Here is a 17,266-nt window from a genome sequence, read left to right on the forward strand (position 1 = left end):
CCCCCCCCCCCTCTCTCTCTCTCAAACGTCAATGTTGCTTGAATATGCCCAAATAAAATATTTTTTAAACTTATTGCATTTACTTAATTTAATAAATAAAATTTATTTAATGTAATTTATTAAGTGTCACTAAATGTATTTAATTATCTAGTCGTAACTTTTATCAAATATTTTAACATTATTATAAAGCCGATTTAATGTCTAAAGATAAATAGAAATTGACACTAATATGGATACCAATGAATAATTTAGACCAAGTAAAAATCACAATTTAAATTGCAATAAATAATCGGCAATTACTTAGCATATAAATTAAAAATGTTTAGTTGCTTTATATATTATTGTTTATGCATATAAAAATAAATTGCTATACTAGTAAAGAAAAATCACGATAGAATTGTCCGATCTAAGAAATGTCATAGAGACATACACAACTACTATCCTCTATGTATTATTACGTAATGAAACTTCGTCATATATAACCTTCAACTACCTGTATCTTTTGAAATTTTCATATCTTTTAAATCTAATATTAGTTAACAAATATTGTTTCATTAATTTTTTATATAAAGATGAAATATAAAAGAATAAGAAGATAATACATTAGAAATATATTCAATGCTATCGATTCAGTTAAGTGTTAACTCTAACAAACACATATTTCTCTAACTTTGGATATGTATCAAACAATTGTTTAACTCTTGATTTTATATAACTTACTTACATAACTTTGATAACATTCATTACAATAGAGATCAGATTCTATCTTTTTTTTCTTTTTGCAAAATTGTATAAATCGTTGATGCACTGATTTAGCGTGTAATTTCAGTTCTTGTCTCATATCCTTCTCATTCTGGCACACATTTTTTAAAAGTTTCACGTTGATTGTATCACCATAATGCTGAATAATAAAATATCAGAGTACCAGATTACCAAAGTACCTGAGAGTAAACATTCTAATAGACTATGGCTGCATTCCAAAATTTATCTGCCAGTGCTTGAAAATCTATAGTATATGTAATATGTAAACTATAGATTTTTAGCTCTGCGAGTGAATTTTGGAACACGGCCTTGTGTGTGTTTTACATTTATACCGATTATGTCATATATTTTAACTAATAAATATTACAATAGTAAATAACTGTATATACTCTAAAAATGTCTTATAAAAAACAATTTTTGAACATCTTAACAAGGTATCTTTAAAAAAACATCTTTAAAACGTCTTTTAAACGTGTGTGTTATAATATTTAGAACTGATCTCCCTCCAACTTTGCACGCTTGATCATTGATAATAATAATAATTGTAATAATTTTATTGAGATGTAGTAACAATGAAGAAATCTTAGTATATGTCAAATGTAATGAAAGTAATTCGGATCGGATCGAAGAAAATGAAAAATTCCATAACAGTATTAATTTTGATTATCATAATTAGAAAGATTTTAACACTGCGTGTGAATAAATTATTTCAAATGTATTGTAAAATGTTCAACACTTCCAGAAAAAGTTCCAGAAATGTAATGCACGAAAAGCGTGTTATAATAATTTTTCTAATTTCCTTTGTGTACACATTTCATAATTGGGTCATAATATTAACATTACTAATTGCTGTGATTTTCTCGCTTGACTTGTCATTTGTCATGTAAAATGATACAAATGAAATATAGGATGATATACATATAATATAAATATAGAAACAGTTTGAATGATAACATTTTTCTACATAGGTATAGTATACTATCTAATCTACACTCACACACGGATTGGTCGAGAACCGCTACTCAAGCCCAGTCCTCAATTCAACATATTCCTCATTTCTTTTCAATTCTAGAAGTGGAAAGAAGTGATGAACTTTAGTTAAGAGTAAACCGTGAGTTGTGTGGAACTGGGCCTTAGATTACTTTTTTTTTCACGTTTATATGAAGATATTCTTTACGTTCTGATCATTACAGACATTGCAGTGACGTAACGAAATGCAAAGGATTAATCCTCCACGACCTAATATAATTTCCACACACACAAATAGCATACTACTCTACCTATACCTACATTTTTAGTATCCAATTTTTTACCAGAGTCTGTACTACGTGACTTTAAGATAATATTAGGATATCTCGAGTCTCTTTGTTAATCAAAACTTGATAACTGTGGAGTCAGCCATTTATCTCCCGGAAAATAATCTTGCGCACAGAGGGGCGGGTCAAAAACGCAAGGACTCAACGGGAGAAGCTGATATTAGAATCTCTGTAGAGAATATATTGGCGTTAAAAAAAAAAAAAAAAACTCCCCCCAACTAGCGCCAGTGCGTCCCAGGAACTGTCCCGTTTCGGAGTTCCAGAGGAAGACTCGGAAGCTTTCCCATTTTCCAAGCTTCGGCGGCGGTGAATAAAACTGCTCGACTTTCTTGCCCTCCATCCCGCTCTTTACAGCGACTCCCGACGACGGGGTGAAAAAAAATCGAGGGCGAGAGAAGAAAGGGTGGAAGTTCGGGCGACAGAAGAAGGTGTGAGAGAAGAACGCGCTCTGCCACCCGCGTGCTGGCTGATCCCTCTCGAGGGCTCGAGGACTTCCTTCCTCTGGCGGAACGTTGGCCGCGCGATCGAACAGCTCCGCGGGCGAGGGCGCAAAAGAAGGAACGGTCGATTCGTACCCCCGTCTGGAGGAGCCGCTGCTGTCGGGCGCTCTCGTCCGGCGGAGGGTTGAATATTGAGCGATCGAGGCTGGCCCGACCCCCGCGAGAGAGGGTCTTCGGTATCTATCCTTCCACCACCCTCTGCCACCTCGCACCTCTCACCCCTCCACGGCGCACCCTTTACGGCAGCAACGCGCCGGCGTGACCACGCAGAGACGCGTCAATACGTGATTTCCTTAGCACCCCTCCCGCGACACGCGATCACCCCTCGTTACCCATCTCCCCTTCGTAAAATCCGAGGACCAGGTGGCTCCCCCACCGACAAGAGCCGACAATGGCGAGCGATGTACGACGATCTCGTTGCGACCTACTCCCCCCACCCCTCCCTGCCCGCTGATTTCGGGCCGTTTCGTTTTAGGTGCTTTCGATCGACCCCCGTCCCGCGAAAACGCGATCGTTCAGATCAGAACTTATATGCGACGCGATGCGCAGCCGGCTCGCGTATGCGTATTAAGTCTCCCGCAAAAAGATGGAGGGAGGATGAGGTTTGGGATGGCAAGGAGGGGTGATATCGAGAACGCGTAAGCGAGAGGGGTGAAAGGGGAGGAAAGCAGATAGTGGGTCACGTGGAGTATTCGACTGCCGCGCGACTGCGAAAGCTCGAGTGGGAATATCGGTTTGGTATTTTCCGCGGTCTTCAAATTGCACTCATTACCGAAACACTGTTGCAATTATTCTCCAGTGATACGCACAGTAATTTCGACGACATACGACGACGCAGTACTTTATAAGCAATTTTTTATGCATCCATCGCGATATTATTGTCAACTAAACTTAAGTTAAATATATATTTAATCTTATAATCATCTCTCGTTAATCTCTCGAAATCAGGACAAGTATTACAAAATAATTTTGATTATAATAATGTCTTAATTATAATAAATATGTGACTTTTAAAATATTCTATTATATTTATTTTTCTATTTCAAAGCTATGAATTAATAATAACGTAGCTGTTAATTATAACAATTATTATCATGTAACTGTTAATTAATGTATCACAATTAGGTCAATTAGAAAATAGATTATCGATTTACAACATTTTTCACGAATGTTCTATAATAAAATTGTTGAATCTAATAAATTTTTTATACAATACTGCTTGTGTTTCTTCAAAAATACAACAATGTAAAGAGAGCTTTTTAAATTGGAAAAGAAATTAGTAATTATTGCTGAAATTATGTATTGTTGCTTGGCAATAATAATTTAGATTCAGCCAAATTTAGATATTAAAAGCAAGTTTTGCAAGTCATCAACAGACTCACACGCGCAATACATATGTGTAAAAGTTATATTATGCTCATTGAATTAAAAAAAATTATGTCGTCAAAATATTCAACGCATCTTCTAATTTAATTAAAAGTTTGATTCTTATGCACCTGTAATCTGTTTGATAGAGAAACTCTTGATAATTATCTGAAAATAAGTTTTATTTAAATTAAGATAATCTGATGTATTTAATTTGTAATATAAGTATCTTAAAAAGATATAAATGTCTGAGATTTTTAAGACTCACAATATTTCGGTTATAATGCAATATGATCACAAAATCACGTTTGGCACAAACGTAATTAAGATTAACATCGTAATATCGCCTTCTTTTGCACTCGCTTCTTTTCATTCTGTAAAAAAAAATCTATACTAAAAACTTTTTTAATTTTAAGATTTTCTTAGAAAAATTATACAAAATAAATTATTTTATTTCGTATAGCTTAGAAAAGCTATAGAGAATAAAATAATTTCCCAAATAGCACAAAAAGTCCAAGGGACATTTGACGAATATCCTGAAAATATCCCAAGTACTAAGAAAATGTTCACAGGAACATATCTCTGGGATAAAGTGTGCTATATGGTTATTTGTCTTTATATCCGCAATATAATTATAGATAGATTATAATAAGAGAATCAAATATCACGATAATTGTTTTGCCTTTTTACATAAAATTAAATACACAAACCTTTTAAAAGATTTATTCACAATATTTATATATGGTAATTGTAAAAACATCTAATTGCTTATAAGTCACGTTTTATGTTACAGCGTTCTGAAATTAATGAAACTGTATATATTCACATTATTATGTGTATAGAGTAATAAGATATTAACTATTAAATTTATCGAACACAAAATGATATACATATATACATATACATATATATATATATGTATATGCATATATTTATATATATATAAATTTGATCACTTAACTAATAATAATTTGTGAGTTACAAATGTTACCGCCATATCAAACACAAAAACTATTATTTATTATACTTGTTCTTACGTAATTATTTCCTAAAGTTGAAATGTCAACTGATATGATTAAATCAATATTAATATCAACCTAATATTATTAAATATGCTGCTAAACATCTCATATCTCCGCATTTTAAAATCAAAGCGCAAATCTAGACCTTTCTACTTTCTGACTAGGCATTTTATCAACAGGCCAGCGAGAATCTAATGATATTTCTCGTTATACATATACATAGAGATATTAATAGTACGAAAAATATTGCGTCATTTCCAATGGATGAAGATCAATCTAAAGAAAATATAAATAACGTATAAATGCTGATAAATAAATATGATAATTTCATCGGGCATATCTTTAATTTGATATTAATTTTTGAATTACATTTAATTTTACAACGAGCTTTAAAACTAAAATGTCAGTTTTTACGTAAAGTTATATTAATAATCAATTGATAATAAATATTTGTTATGTGATCGAAATTGTCATATTTATTTGTGTTATAAACACAGTATTAGGTACTTACTTTTATTATTAAATGTGATTGATTTTGGGTTAAATTTTCTGGTCTTGCTTATAGACTTTTTGAGATTGACTCACGTATAAAACTTCACTTTTTGTATAATTAAAATTTTAAATTGTTGTAAATTATTTGTATAAAAAATTTTTAAGTATTAACATAATCAGTTCTATAGAGTATATAAGAAAAATTATAAAAAAAGGAATTTACTAAGAAAAAAATATTAGTCGATATATAAAGTACATTTAAGTATTTCCAATAATATAATTACGTTTACAGGAATATAATTACATTTAAGTATTTATTCGCGAAGATTAAATACATGCTAATAATAAGCTGTACGCACTTAAAAGTAAGGCTTTCTTATTTCTTTAGAAGAGTACGCTCTTAAAATTCTAGATCTTTTTCTTTTATTTATAATTTTATTATTTTTACTATACATCTTGTACTCCCTTTACAGTTTTGTGACAAATGCGTAATCTAATCTACAGTATCTCGTGAATTTTCTTTTTGATTGATCTTTTCTATAAAGTTTTTTTAATTCATCCATATTCACAACTTATGAACAGTAATATGTATTATTCACAGTCGCTATACAAATTTCGTTCGACACATTTTGTTGATATATATTTAACAACGGACGTAATCAACTTGTCTTAACACTCGAGAAGTCAAAGCGATTATTTTAACCTCTATCAAATTTTTAACTAGTAACCTTGATATTATTTGATAGAGTCTTGTACTCTTTTCTATCATTTTCCAGTCATTGTGCTCTTAGATTTCATAGCTCGTAGAAAAATTTCAATGCCGAAACGACTCGAAAAATCAAAATATGACCTTAAAAGAATATCAAAAACGAAATCACAACGAAAATTATTTAAATCAATGTTGAAATATGTTATTGGTTTTGTTTTGAATTTGTAATTTTCTGGAAAAGAATAAGAAATCGCGAAGATTCACAAATCCTTCTCATCAACTTTTCTAGCAATTGTATATACACGACAGCCATCCTTCTAACATTCTTGTAATTTTTAACAGTAACAGGAACTGCAACATCTAATGCCCAATCAACCCTTTTAATATTTGGGGCTAGTTTTACAAACAATCTAGGACTAATATTTTTCCAGGAACAGTATTTCAGCTATTGATCTTTTTTCATAAAAATTTATTCGAATACGAAAAAAATGCATCCATGAACTATGGGAAATGAATAGTGTAAAGTGTATAACAGATCACTGATAGAATTATCTAATATCTTTCAGATTTACAATGAATAAAGAATGTTAACAAAGAATTAATTTGGTTTTAACAAATACTTCGTGTAAAATATATATTATTCATTTTTTATCGTTTAATATTAGATTTCTTGACAATAAGCCTTATTAAAAAAAATTTGTGTGTTTTAAAATTCTGTTTTTTTCTTTTACATTCTTTACAGGCCAAATTGGTCAAAATTTTTTTCTATATAATGCTTTGATTTTCAAACATTGCCATTTTTCTTAATTATATTCCTAATATCACTCATTTCCTAAAATGAACTAATTAAAAAAACAAGTTTTTCAGAAAATGTATATGTCTGAATATTTCAAATCATTAAAATTTTTTAATATCAATTTTTAAATATTATATATATTTTAGAATAATAATTGATTATAAAAGAGAATAAAATTATATTCTTTTGAAATATTTTTTCTTTTTTCTATATTTCTGTTCTTTTTTACAAGCAATTAAAAAATTATTGAGTTATGTCATTATTGTAGCAAATTTACGCGGAATATGTTTGATAAATTTCAATTATAATATAATGAGAAGAATAATGTGTCACAAATAAATTAATCTAAAAAAATATGCAGCTTACTTTCAAGTCGTAAAGCCTCACCGGACATTTAATATTAAATTTGTTTTTTTAATTGTTTCTCGATTTGTCTATTACACGGAAATTACAGTGATGCAAGTGAAAAACGCAATATTATTTCTACTATATTGTTTGCACAATTAGGAGAGGCAATTTTTGTTGGCAACTTCTATTCATTGAACAAATGCATTGTTTTATTAAATGAAATTTATTTAACTTGATACCTTCTATTGATAATTGGTATAATTTAATTTCATTTAATAACATTTTACCATAATAACAAGTTTGACAACTGAAAAAATTAAATAAAGTCTGAGGGCATTTTACATATTTCGGAAATGTCCGATTTGGCTTATCAACGCTATATAATAGCATTTTAGTCGTTTCCATAACTTTCTTACAAATAGCACAATTTCCTCCATCTTTTTTCGGATTCTCTTTATCTAGTTAATATATTTTCCAACTATTTTGTTCATTGCTATATCTATCGCCTTTCATTTCTTTTTTTAATCAAAAATCACTTTTGCGTATTGCGACCGTTCGTACAAGAAAATATATGATTCTGTGAAGAGGAAAGTCTTCGTCTTTAAGATTCAACCATAAAAGTTCGTCCATGTACAAAGGGTTCGAGCTGTTTCGCATTCGCTGATGAAAATCCGAATGATTGTTTTAAATGCACTAGCAATTCTGCTAGCGGGCTGCCACTCGACTTATATTCAGCTTTACCCTGCGTTGCTCCCTAAGAGTCCATTGCATCAATAGTGTTGCAGCTTTGGTTAACTAATCCATTTTGTTTTTCAACATATTAAATAAGACTTACATTTGCAATAAATTAACTATATAAATTTAAAAAAATGTATTAAAAAACGTTTATCGTAAAATATGTAAACATGTGTTATGTTGGATAGCTTAAAATTAAATTAATGACGTGGGCGATATCCTAAACAAAAAGATGGAAAAATTGACAAAACTTTAAGTAAAATACATCATACTTATATATTTTACTGAGTCAATTTAAAAATATTCTGAAAATATTCTATTACGTCAATGAATATACGCTTCTTAAAAAATTATAATTTTTAGAAACAACGCGATTCTTCTACTTTAAATAATAGTTCCACAATGCAGACAAATACAGAGGATTTAGTTAACCACGCCTTACACATTAATTGCTGCAACCAAACGCGTAAAAAAGCTTAACGTTGATTACGCTCAAATACATGGGCAATCGATAAAAGTCGTATAAAATCGTTTCAAATGCACGTGCAATCGCATGACTACTCGTGTATAAATAATATGAGGATCGCCGTCTAACTACAAGTATAAGATAAGAAACAAGTTGTGAGCAGCAAAAACATATGTATAATTACGAAATATATATTATATATAGGATGCATATAACATATATTTCATGATTTTACCATAAACACACACGCACACACACGCACACACGCACGCACGCGCGCACACACACACACACACACACACACACACACACACACACACACACACACACACACACACACGCACGCACATATGCGCGCGTGCATACTCAGATATGTAAACACGCACACATATGTAAGCGAAACAAACACACAAAGGAGCGCAACGGCAGCTAGATGATCGAACACTTTTGGTATGTTGTTCCTTCACTATTTTTTCCCATTTTCCTCCCTTTTTTTCTTCTTTTTTTCTGTCGGTTTTTGTTTCTGCCTCTTCCCGTACAGCACAGTTGCTTGCAGCAACATTGCTGCAATATGACTACAATGTTAAATGTTTCAGGAATATTGCAGCAATGTTGCTGCAAGCAACTGTGCCGTATGGGTTACATTCTATCTTTTTTTGCGCGTACACACATACGTGACACATGCACACCATACACACACACACACACACACGCACGCACGCACGCACACACGCACACGCACGCACGCACGCACGCACGCACGCACGCACGCACGCACACGCACACACATGCGTACTGTATATCATATTTCGTATATATATTACACGCTTTTTTCTTTGTCACATGTCATTATCGGTTCATTGCGCACGTAAGATTCGAGAAAAATATATATACATAAAAACACGTCGTGGCGCAACGGCGGTAGTAGAAGTAATAATTATAGTTTAATAGTATAGTAATAGCGTATAGACATGGTAGATTAGAAGTTAAAGTATCGCTTGCTAAATATATTCGAATCTCGTATAATTTTCGCTTCCTTTCCTGTTTGGGGGGGCACAATTTATATCCTTTATCCTTTTCATTTGCGTTTCTCTTATAGCTACTCGTTAAGAGAATTTAGGGTATAGGAGAAAAATAGGAACACTGTCAAGATGGGAGTTGCAGCGAAAAGTAGCCAATAAGTGTCGCTGGAAGGACAGGAGTCACTATTTTAAACTCAAAAATCTCTCAAAACGTGTCCTAAGTAAAAGAAACACACACAAAAAAATTGTGTTCCGTATAACGCGGTCTTTCAATTGTTTCTCGCTTCGCTTTTGCTCTTTCTTTGTACAATACTACTATATTATATTTTACATTTAGTTAGATCACTTTTCAATCACTATCATACGTAAGAACTTGCAAAAGGTGTACTCCGTACCATAAACCGCGAAATGTCTTCAGTTAGAAAAATTTCATCGCTGTCATTGTCGTACTTGGTGTCGACGTTATCGTCACCGTTATCGTCAGCATCGCATAATATCATTATCATCATCATCATTCCGATTATAGAATAAGGTATTTAGAAAAATTACCGAAAAGTGAAAGGAGGAACAATATCGGTTGTCATCTCGTAATCTTGTCCTTAAATCGATTCGCATTGGCATACTGGTGGTTACAATGACAGATGTGCTGGTGATGGTGTTGGCGATAGTGATAATAACAGTGATGATGAAGATGATAGCGATGGTGATATTGGTGATGGCGATGATGGCAATAATTGCGGTTATAGTGGCGGTGATAATTGTGACGAGTGGTAGCAGAGTGGTCCATGGCAGGGGATCACTTATCGGAATTCGGACACTCCCCAGGCTGCTTCATTATCGTGTAATCCAGTCGGTATTGGGCTGAAAGTAAAAGGATTTCGTGTTCTTTGTGACGACAATACGTGAGTAGTATGTGTGATTACAGATGAAACCACTCAGTATTCAAATGCTGGTTACACGTTTGTATATATGCGGCAGTTATGAAACATTATGCTACAAAAAAAAAAAAAAAATATGAACATACTAAGACATGTAGATCTATAGGCGTATTAAATTTATCCTAACTTGCATAAAATGTTCCAAATCGATCATATTTTTTTTTTAAGATGTGAATTTTAAATTTTATGTAACGTTATCCTCTTTTTCAATTTTTTATTTTTTGATTATCTAAATATCTCCATTTAAATAAGTTTCATCAAGATTAGATTACATTCATTTGAAAAGCAGTTTTGTTTTGGTTATGTATTAAATGAATTAAAAGCCGTCCTTTCTTCATATAACGCAACGTTCAATTGTATTAAGAGGGCGTACCTTTCTTCGTAATGTCTTCCATCGTCTGATCCTTGCAATCTACCGCGAGGTGACTATTACTGCCGCAGTTATAACACGAGATCTTTGTCTGTGGTATTACCGCCGCTGCATACGTTACCACCGGCGTAGGTGGCATGTACGACGCTTGTACTGGTGCCGCGGCAGCTACGTTCGGTGGCGGTGGCGGCGGTGGAGTGCTACCAGACGCGGGATGACCCGTGAATGGATACATAATCTCGCCGTTCGGCTGATACGCTGGTTGATAAGATGGTCGTGCGGATGGCCCGTGCAAGAAGTTAGAGTAGATACCGCTACTGGGTCGTAACGTAGTTGGGAAGTGGCCGTGCGGCAGATACGTGAGCTGTGAATGTGCCGGCGGCGCCGGGAAGGAGACGCAGTGTGACAGACTCGGCGGTCCACCGTTTCCATTCCCGGCTCCGTTCAGTATTCCCTGGTTTTTTTGCCGCATCGTGCGCGTCTGTGAATTCTTTCTGGTAAGTTGCCTGCTCTCCGGTGGCACCGACGATTGCATTGACGACTGCTGGGGTGCTGACACGACATGTGGCGGAGCCGTCGCCGTGGAATGCACCGGCGCGGAAGTCATGTGGTCAGTGGCAGGCGGTGCAACATTGTTGTCACCGCCACTGCTACTACTGACCCACGGCGCAGCCGGTGGCGTCTCGGGGGGCGATCTACTACCGGTACTATCAGAACTACTGCTTTGGGAACAGTGCCGGCTGCTCTCGGAGTCGAGTCGCAATGCTTGCAGTTGTCCAAGGCAATACACGTGTTGAGCATTACACCTGAAAATGTACGATACATATTATGATAACTGGTTACATAATTCTTTCATTTTAAAATATTATCTAAAGTACTGACAAAATTCATTCATGTATACCTTGAATATCGATTTTGCATTCCAGCTACTGGTACAGTGAGACAATAACAAGGTGAATTTTGAGCTGTATACATTGGTGGTGCAGGATACATTTGTATTTGCGCCGGATCTATCGATGGCATGCCAGGATAGCGCCGCAAATTTGGAGTAGTCATATGATTGTGCATATGATAATGATGCATCGCCGGATGCTGTTCTTGTAATAGCATCGATTTCCCGCTTGTACTATTATTTGAATCCCCTAAAACTTCTATACCAGATGCCTATAGAACAAATACAAATAATAAAAAGAAATAACATTAAATATAAAAAAACATCAATTTATAGATTTATTATCAAATTCTGAATGGAAGTCTATAACTTCATTCTCTATTTTTAATAAAAATATACGAGGCTTGTTTATCTTATATATTGTCAAATATATAATATTGTCAAATATATTGCCAAAATATTTTCTTGTTTATAAAGCTGATATTCATTACTAATATACTCATTAACACTTTATTCATTCAACACATTAAACCATAATTTCAAGTAAAAAAACACGCAGTTTTTATATATTAAAGTTTAATTTATATAACATTATTTATAGTCAGTTTTTATTTTAAAAGATCGCAAGATATGTCACTCGATTCTTGCTTTAAAAAATTGACTCAAATTAAAGAAAAAATTTGTAAAGCCTTTATTATTTAATGTATGATATTATATATAAGCCTTACCTCGTTTTCCATCGATTCAGTGAGCGAATGTGAGGTATTGCTTACGCTATCCAGCTTCTTATCCGTTGAAATCTGATTTAAGCCATTACTGGTTTGACTTTTAACTATACTCCTCAACTGTCCCACTGCATTCGGTGTCAAGCCAATGTCCCTTAAGTCTTCGTCACTCATTCTTCTGATCTGTAATTTACATATCATACGAATAATTCAATTTCAAATTGCACACACATCTATGCAAATTATATTATCTGCACAGACATTCTGACTATCACTGTAATGAAAACGTAATTTTACTTACCTCATCGCGAGAGAAGTTCTGCAGATTGCCCTTAAAATTCGGCATCTCTTTACTCAAAGTCTCTCGAAGGGAATCGCCAGAATTAGATGACCTAAGTCGTGGCGGTGGTGGTTGTTTCGATTGAGTTGCCGAGATCAAAGTAGACGATGGGGTATTATCGATACTATGTCGAGAGAAACCTGACGAACTCGTATTAGATAAAGGAACGGATCGCGATGATGGGAGTAACGGCGATTGACTAGGAAGACTTCTGCTTGCACCGGACGCTGGTAGAGGCGGCAGAGAGTTGTTGCTGTTACTAGTAGTGTTCGAAATGGAGCTGCTTGTTTGGCTGTTTGAGATGCTTGACGATGTGAGGCTGGTCGAGGTGGATTGAGTAGATTGCGATGAGGCGCGTGAGTTAACATTAGTCCTACTACGGCCCATTGGCGAATTACTGCGACTAGGAGATCGTGACTGAGATGGCGAGGATTGGCGACTGACTAAGGGGGAAGGGGGATAAGCCAATACATCGCTGTGATACATCAGCTGGTTTGCCATCATAACCTGACTTGGCCAAGGGGGCATATGGTTCATGGATGGAAAACCGAGTTGAACGTACTGCGTTGTACCGCCAGATCCCATAGGCATTTGCTCTGGACCAGGCAAACATAATCCTGGTGGAGGTATCGTGAGACCAGGTGGTACTCCGGTGACTATAGTATTATTCCTCATTCCCATTTCTCCTAAACACAATACATCAATATATTAAATTTAAAATTTGAAAAATGCATATAAATATATAAATCAAACGTAAAAACGCGGCTAACATTATTATATTTAAAATTATTTTGAACTGAATATTATAAAATTCAAAAATTATTAGACACAATATTATTAGACGACATTAAGAGATCCATTTAGATCGAATAAAACCTTCTTCGTTTGTATATAAAATAATTTTATCTCACAAATAAAATGTCAAAATTTTTATATAATAAATCATATACACAGAAATTTTATAACATAGGAAATATACAGGGAATATAAAATCACTAAATAACTTCTAATTATGAAAAAATTTTAAATTATCCGATCATTTTAAAATATGCATATACAAATAGATTTTCTAATAATAAAAAATATTTTACACGCTTTTATTCAACATAAGACAAAAAGTTTTTGGATAGAATATGAATAGTTTTGCAGTGTTTTTATAATGTATAAACTGTCATGTTATTGCTGACATAGTTATAACTCTCTAATCCTATTAAGCGTATTGTATTCAACTGAGCTGATTCCAGTAAGTAAAACAAGAGATGCAAAAGTAAACAATAACTAGTGATACTTTTATTTTCTGGAAAAGCGGAATGTTGATACCCTGCTAAACGGTACTACTACGCATATGTTTTGCCATATTATGTCATAGTTGTAATTTGTCAAAAACGTTTTACTTTTCCATATTAATAGATACTTAAGAAGAATGCAATACAGCGTACCATGATAAGATTGTATTGGCGGTGGTGGCATTAAACAGCTACCCGGTATCTCAGGCTCCATTAATCTTTCATTTGTACTCATGCACGGTGTACAGCCCTGCATAAATTTAAACTATATGTAAATTATATAATACAATCAAACAATTTCCAGCTTTTAAAATAACTAAACGCATTACTACATTACTATACAATTTGATACATAGTTGCAATGTTATAGAAGCATGTTACTAAAATTATTAAATTTATTATAAATTAATAAATTAATTTAAAGTAATATATATAACATACTTATATATCTTTATATCCAATGAAAAAAATTTGTTTTTCTAATACAATCGATAATTCAAAGTAAATATATCGTATTACTCTTAAAAATTTCAATAATTATTCTTTAAGAATTTTGAAAAGAAAAAAATAATTTAGTAAATACAAGACAATTCAATAAATAAAACATAAATGTCAATTTTTATAAAAATATTGATTTTTTACTGTTTTTGAAAAAATAAAATATTGTATATTACTTGGGTCGGTTTGAAAGAAGAGTTTATCTTTGAAAGGTTCAGACGAGCTTCTTCTTCCTGGAGCTTAATGAATATGTTGCCGAATACGCTTTTCTGTTCATACGTGAAGGCCGGATGATTCAGTGCCATCGTATACAGCAGAAGCAATTCTTCCAGGGGTTGGTCGTCCACACTGAAGGTGGTCCCGTTTAACAGATTTGTAATCTCCTGATGGTCGAAATTCGACAGATTTTTGTACAAGATCACTGCACAGGCATAATTGCACGAGTGCAACAGTGCCATGTAGAGAGCCAGTTTTCTTCGCGTGCGTTTATCTGTCACGCTGGAAGTCAACTCGGCTAACTCCGAGGCGCTGTTTGCATGGTGTTCCACATCACGTAGGTCATTGTAGTCCCGCTTACCGATATCCTCGATGCACGTACCGAGATATCGTATCTCAAATGGCACGCACATGTTCAGCAATGTGCACATTACATCGATACGTTTATAACTGAACAAACAAAATATAGATTAATATCAAACAAAGTTGTATCGACATCATCATATTATCAATACATCGTGATTTTTACGCGCTAAAAATTAAAATCCTAATTGTATGTATGTCTTACACAGGCTTTCTCACTAAAGTCTATCTTTCGATAAACTCGTTGCTACCACGAACTTTGAAAAGTAGATAATTGAATCATTTTAAGTTGTTGTTATCGGTCACTTTTTTGTATTATAATATATAATATACATATATATTATACATTCATTACAATTATAATTAATATATTTCAGTTAAAAATAAAGTATTAATAGGTAATTCAATTATTTTGTTGTTTTTTTTTTTTGAGGAATAATACTCAAAATATATATATATGTATATAAAGTATTAAAAATAAAATTTTAATGGCATAATATCTCATTTTCATAATATCTCAATTTTCTATCATTTAGTATTAATAGTTTCGATATTATCATTTAAATAGGAATTTTTATCACGTGATACGCGCGACTACTTTGCATGCAAGCATTTATTTTTGATAATACTTTGTATTTATCTAAATTAAATGCAGATTAATTATTCTTATATAAATATTAGAATATGTAATGTCCCTATTTTCAATCTTACTATTATTTAGAATATGTAACTTTTTAAATTTTTAACACATGCAATTTGATGAAAATGATGAATTAATACAATTAAATTGTATTTTGAATTAAAAAAACATTTGAGTTAAAAAATTCATGTGATAACTTAGCACTCTTATCAAAAATAAGTCATAATATACAATATATTTAGCAAATAAACACAATAATATCTAATAGAAGTATATTCTGTCTCATTACATCTTTAAATCTTTTTCACTCTTTATCTTTTACCATTTGTATAATAATTTTCTATATATATGTATAAATGGTATATTGAAGTATTAAAGGCAACTTATGTTGAGAATCATTAAAAACTGTAGCCTATTATACGTAATTATTTTGCTTCTTATTTGACATACTAGTGCTATTATTATACCGATAAAACATTTGAAGATTACAAAATAAGTAACACAAAGATAGTACGCGAAGAAACCTTAAAATAATGGAGAAAACATAATACGATAAGTAACTTTTTATAACCGAGAGAGTCGCATCGTACAAGAAACACAGAACTACGAGACGACAAAGAACACAATCGTGTTTAATTCAATGTTGGTGCAAGAAGCGCTATATAGAGGAAGTAACGTAAAACATATATAAAATATACGTAGTAAAAATTTCCCAACGATATCTCACGGGGACGTTGACCGAAAATTCGTCACGAGGGATGCGCAAAGAGCGTGTCTCGCAAAGTGTTGTAAAACCGAAGTAAATTGTGGATACTTTGACGAAACGAGAGTTTAAAGGCGATGCTGATCGCCCAATGGATAAGGGTGAGAGAGAGATACAAACGTCGAGTTGTAGACCTCGAGAGAGGGGTATACCGTGCATGCTTCGCATCGCGAGAGCGACACACGACGCGCTATCTCAACGGTTACGCAAAATTACTCCTGAAATATCTCGGGAAGATGCGCGCGTCGGGATCGAGAGTCACGACGCTTCCCACATTACCTGGACAGATTCCCAAACCATGATACCACGTTCTCCTTACACACCATTGCCAGACAACATTGATACTACTTGGGTAGGAGGAAAGTGCGGAGCAACGGAGCGGACAACCAGCGGGCGGCCTCTCTCTCTCTCTCTCTCTTTCTCTCTCTCTTCCTCTCGTTTTTCGTCCCTCTATCTATTCGTCTTTCTCCCTCCTCTGGTGGTTCGCTCTCGCTCTTTCTCTCTCTCTCTCTCTCTCTTTCTCTTTCGCTCCTCTCGCTCTTCTTCTCGAGGGCACCGCACAATCGGGTTGACAATCAGATCCTTACAAACGAGAACCGTTTCACAACCGTGTAATGGAACCCCGTTGGGATCCGGTTGTAAGCGACGACGAATATACCGCGGACGCACAAGATGCACAGTGGCGGCAGCGACGGCGGTGGC

General features: G+C 33.7%; 2 protein-coding genes across 2 annotated transcripts in view; both read right to left on the reverse strand.

Moving 5' to 3' along the window:
- Positions 1-2,731, reverse strand: part of LOC108774419 (sodium/potassium-transporting ATPase subunit beta-2) — a 10,449-nt gene extending 7,718 nt beyond the window's left edge. Inside the window, exon 1 of the mRNA XM_018540515.1 lies at positions 2,293-2,731. Within this exon, the coding sequence (XP_018396017.1) occupies positions 2,293-2,418 (126 nt within the window). The 5' untranslated portion in view covers positions 2,419-2,731. The remainder of the gene's footprint in view (positions 1-2,292) is intronic.
- Positions 2,732-9,287: 6,556 nt separating this feature from the next.
- LOC108774431 (flocculation protein FLO11) lies at positions 9,288-17,266 on the reverse strand. The gene is made up of 8 exons (XM_018540537.1): positions 16,844-17,266; positions 14,759-15,248; positions 14,238-14,334; positions 12,760-13,484; positions 12,462-12,641; positions 11,743-12,005; positions 10,845-11,647; positions 9,288-10,394 (listed from the first exon to the last, which is right to left on the reverse strand). Exons 1-8 carry the CDS (start codon positions 16,888-16,890, stop codon positions 10,330-10,332), a joined length of 2,670 nt encoding a protein of 889 aa, XP_018396039.1. The 5' UTR covers positions 16,891-17,266; the 3' UTR covers positions 9,288-10,329.

The sequence above is a fragment of the Cyphomyrmex costatus genome, unplaced genomic scaffold (assembly GCF_001594065.2).
Source record: "Cyphomyrmex costatus isolate MS0001 unplaced genomic scaffold, Ccosl1.0 scaffold254, whole genome shotgun sequence".
NCBI classification, from domain to species: domain Eukaryota; kingdom Metazoa; phylum Arthropoda; class Insecta; order Hymenoptera; family Formicidae; genus Cyphomyrmex; species Cyphomyrmex costatus.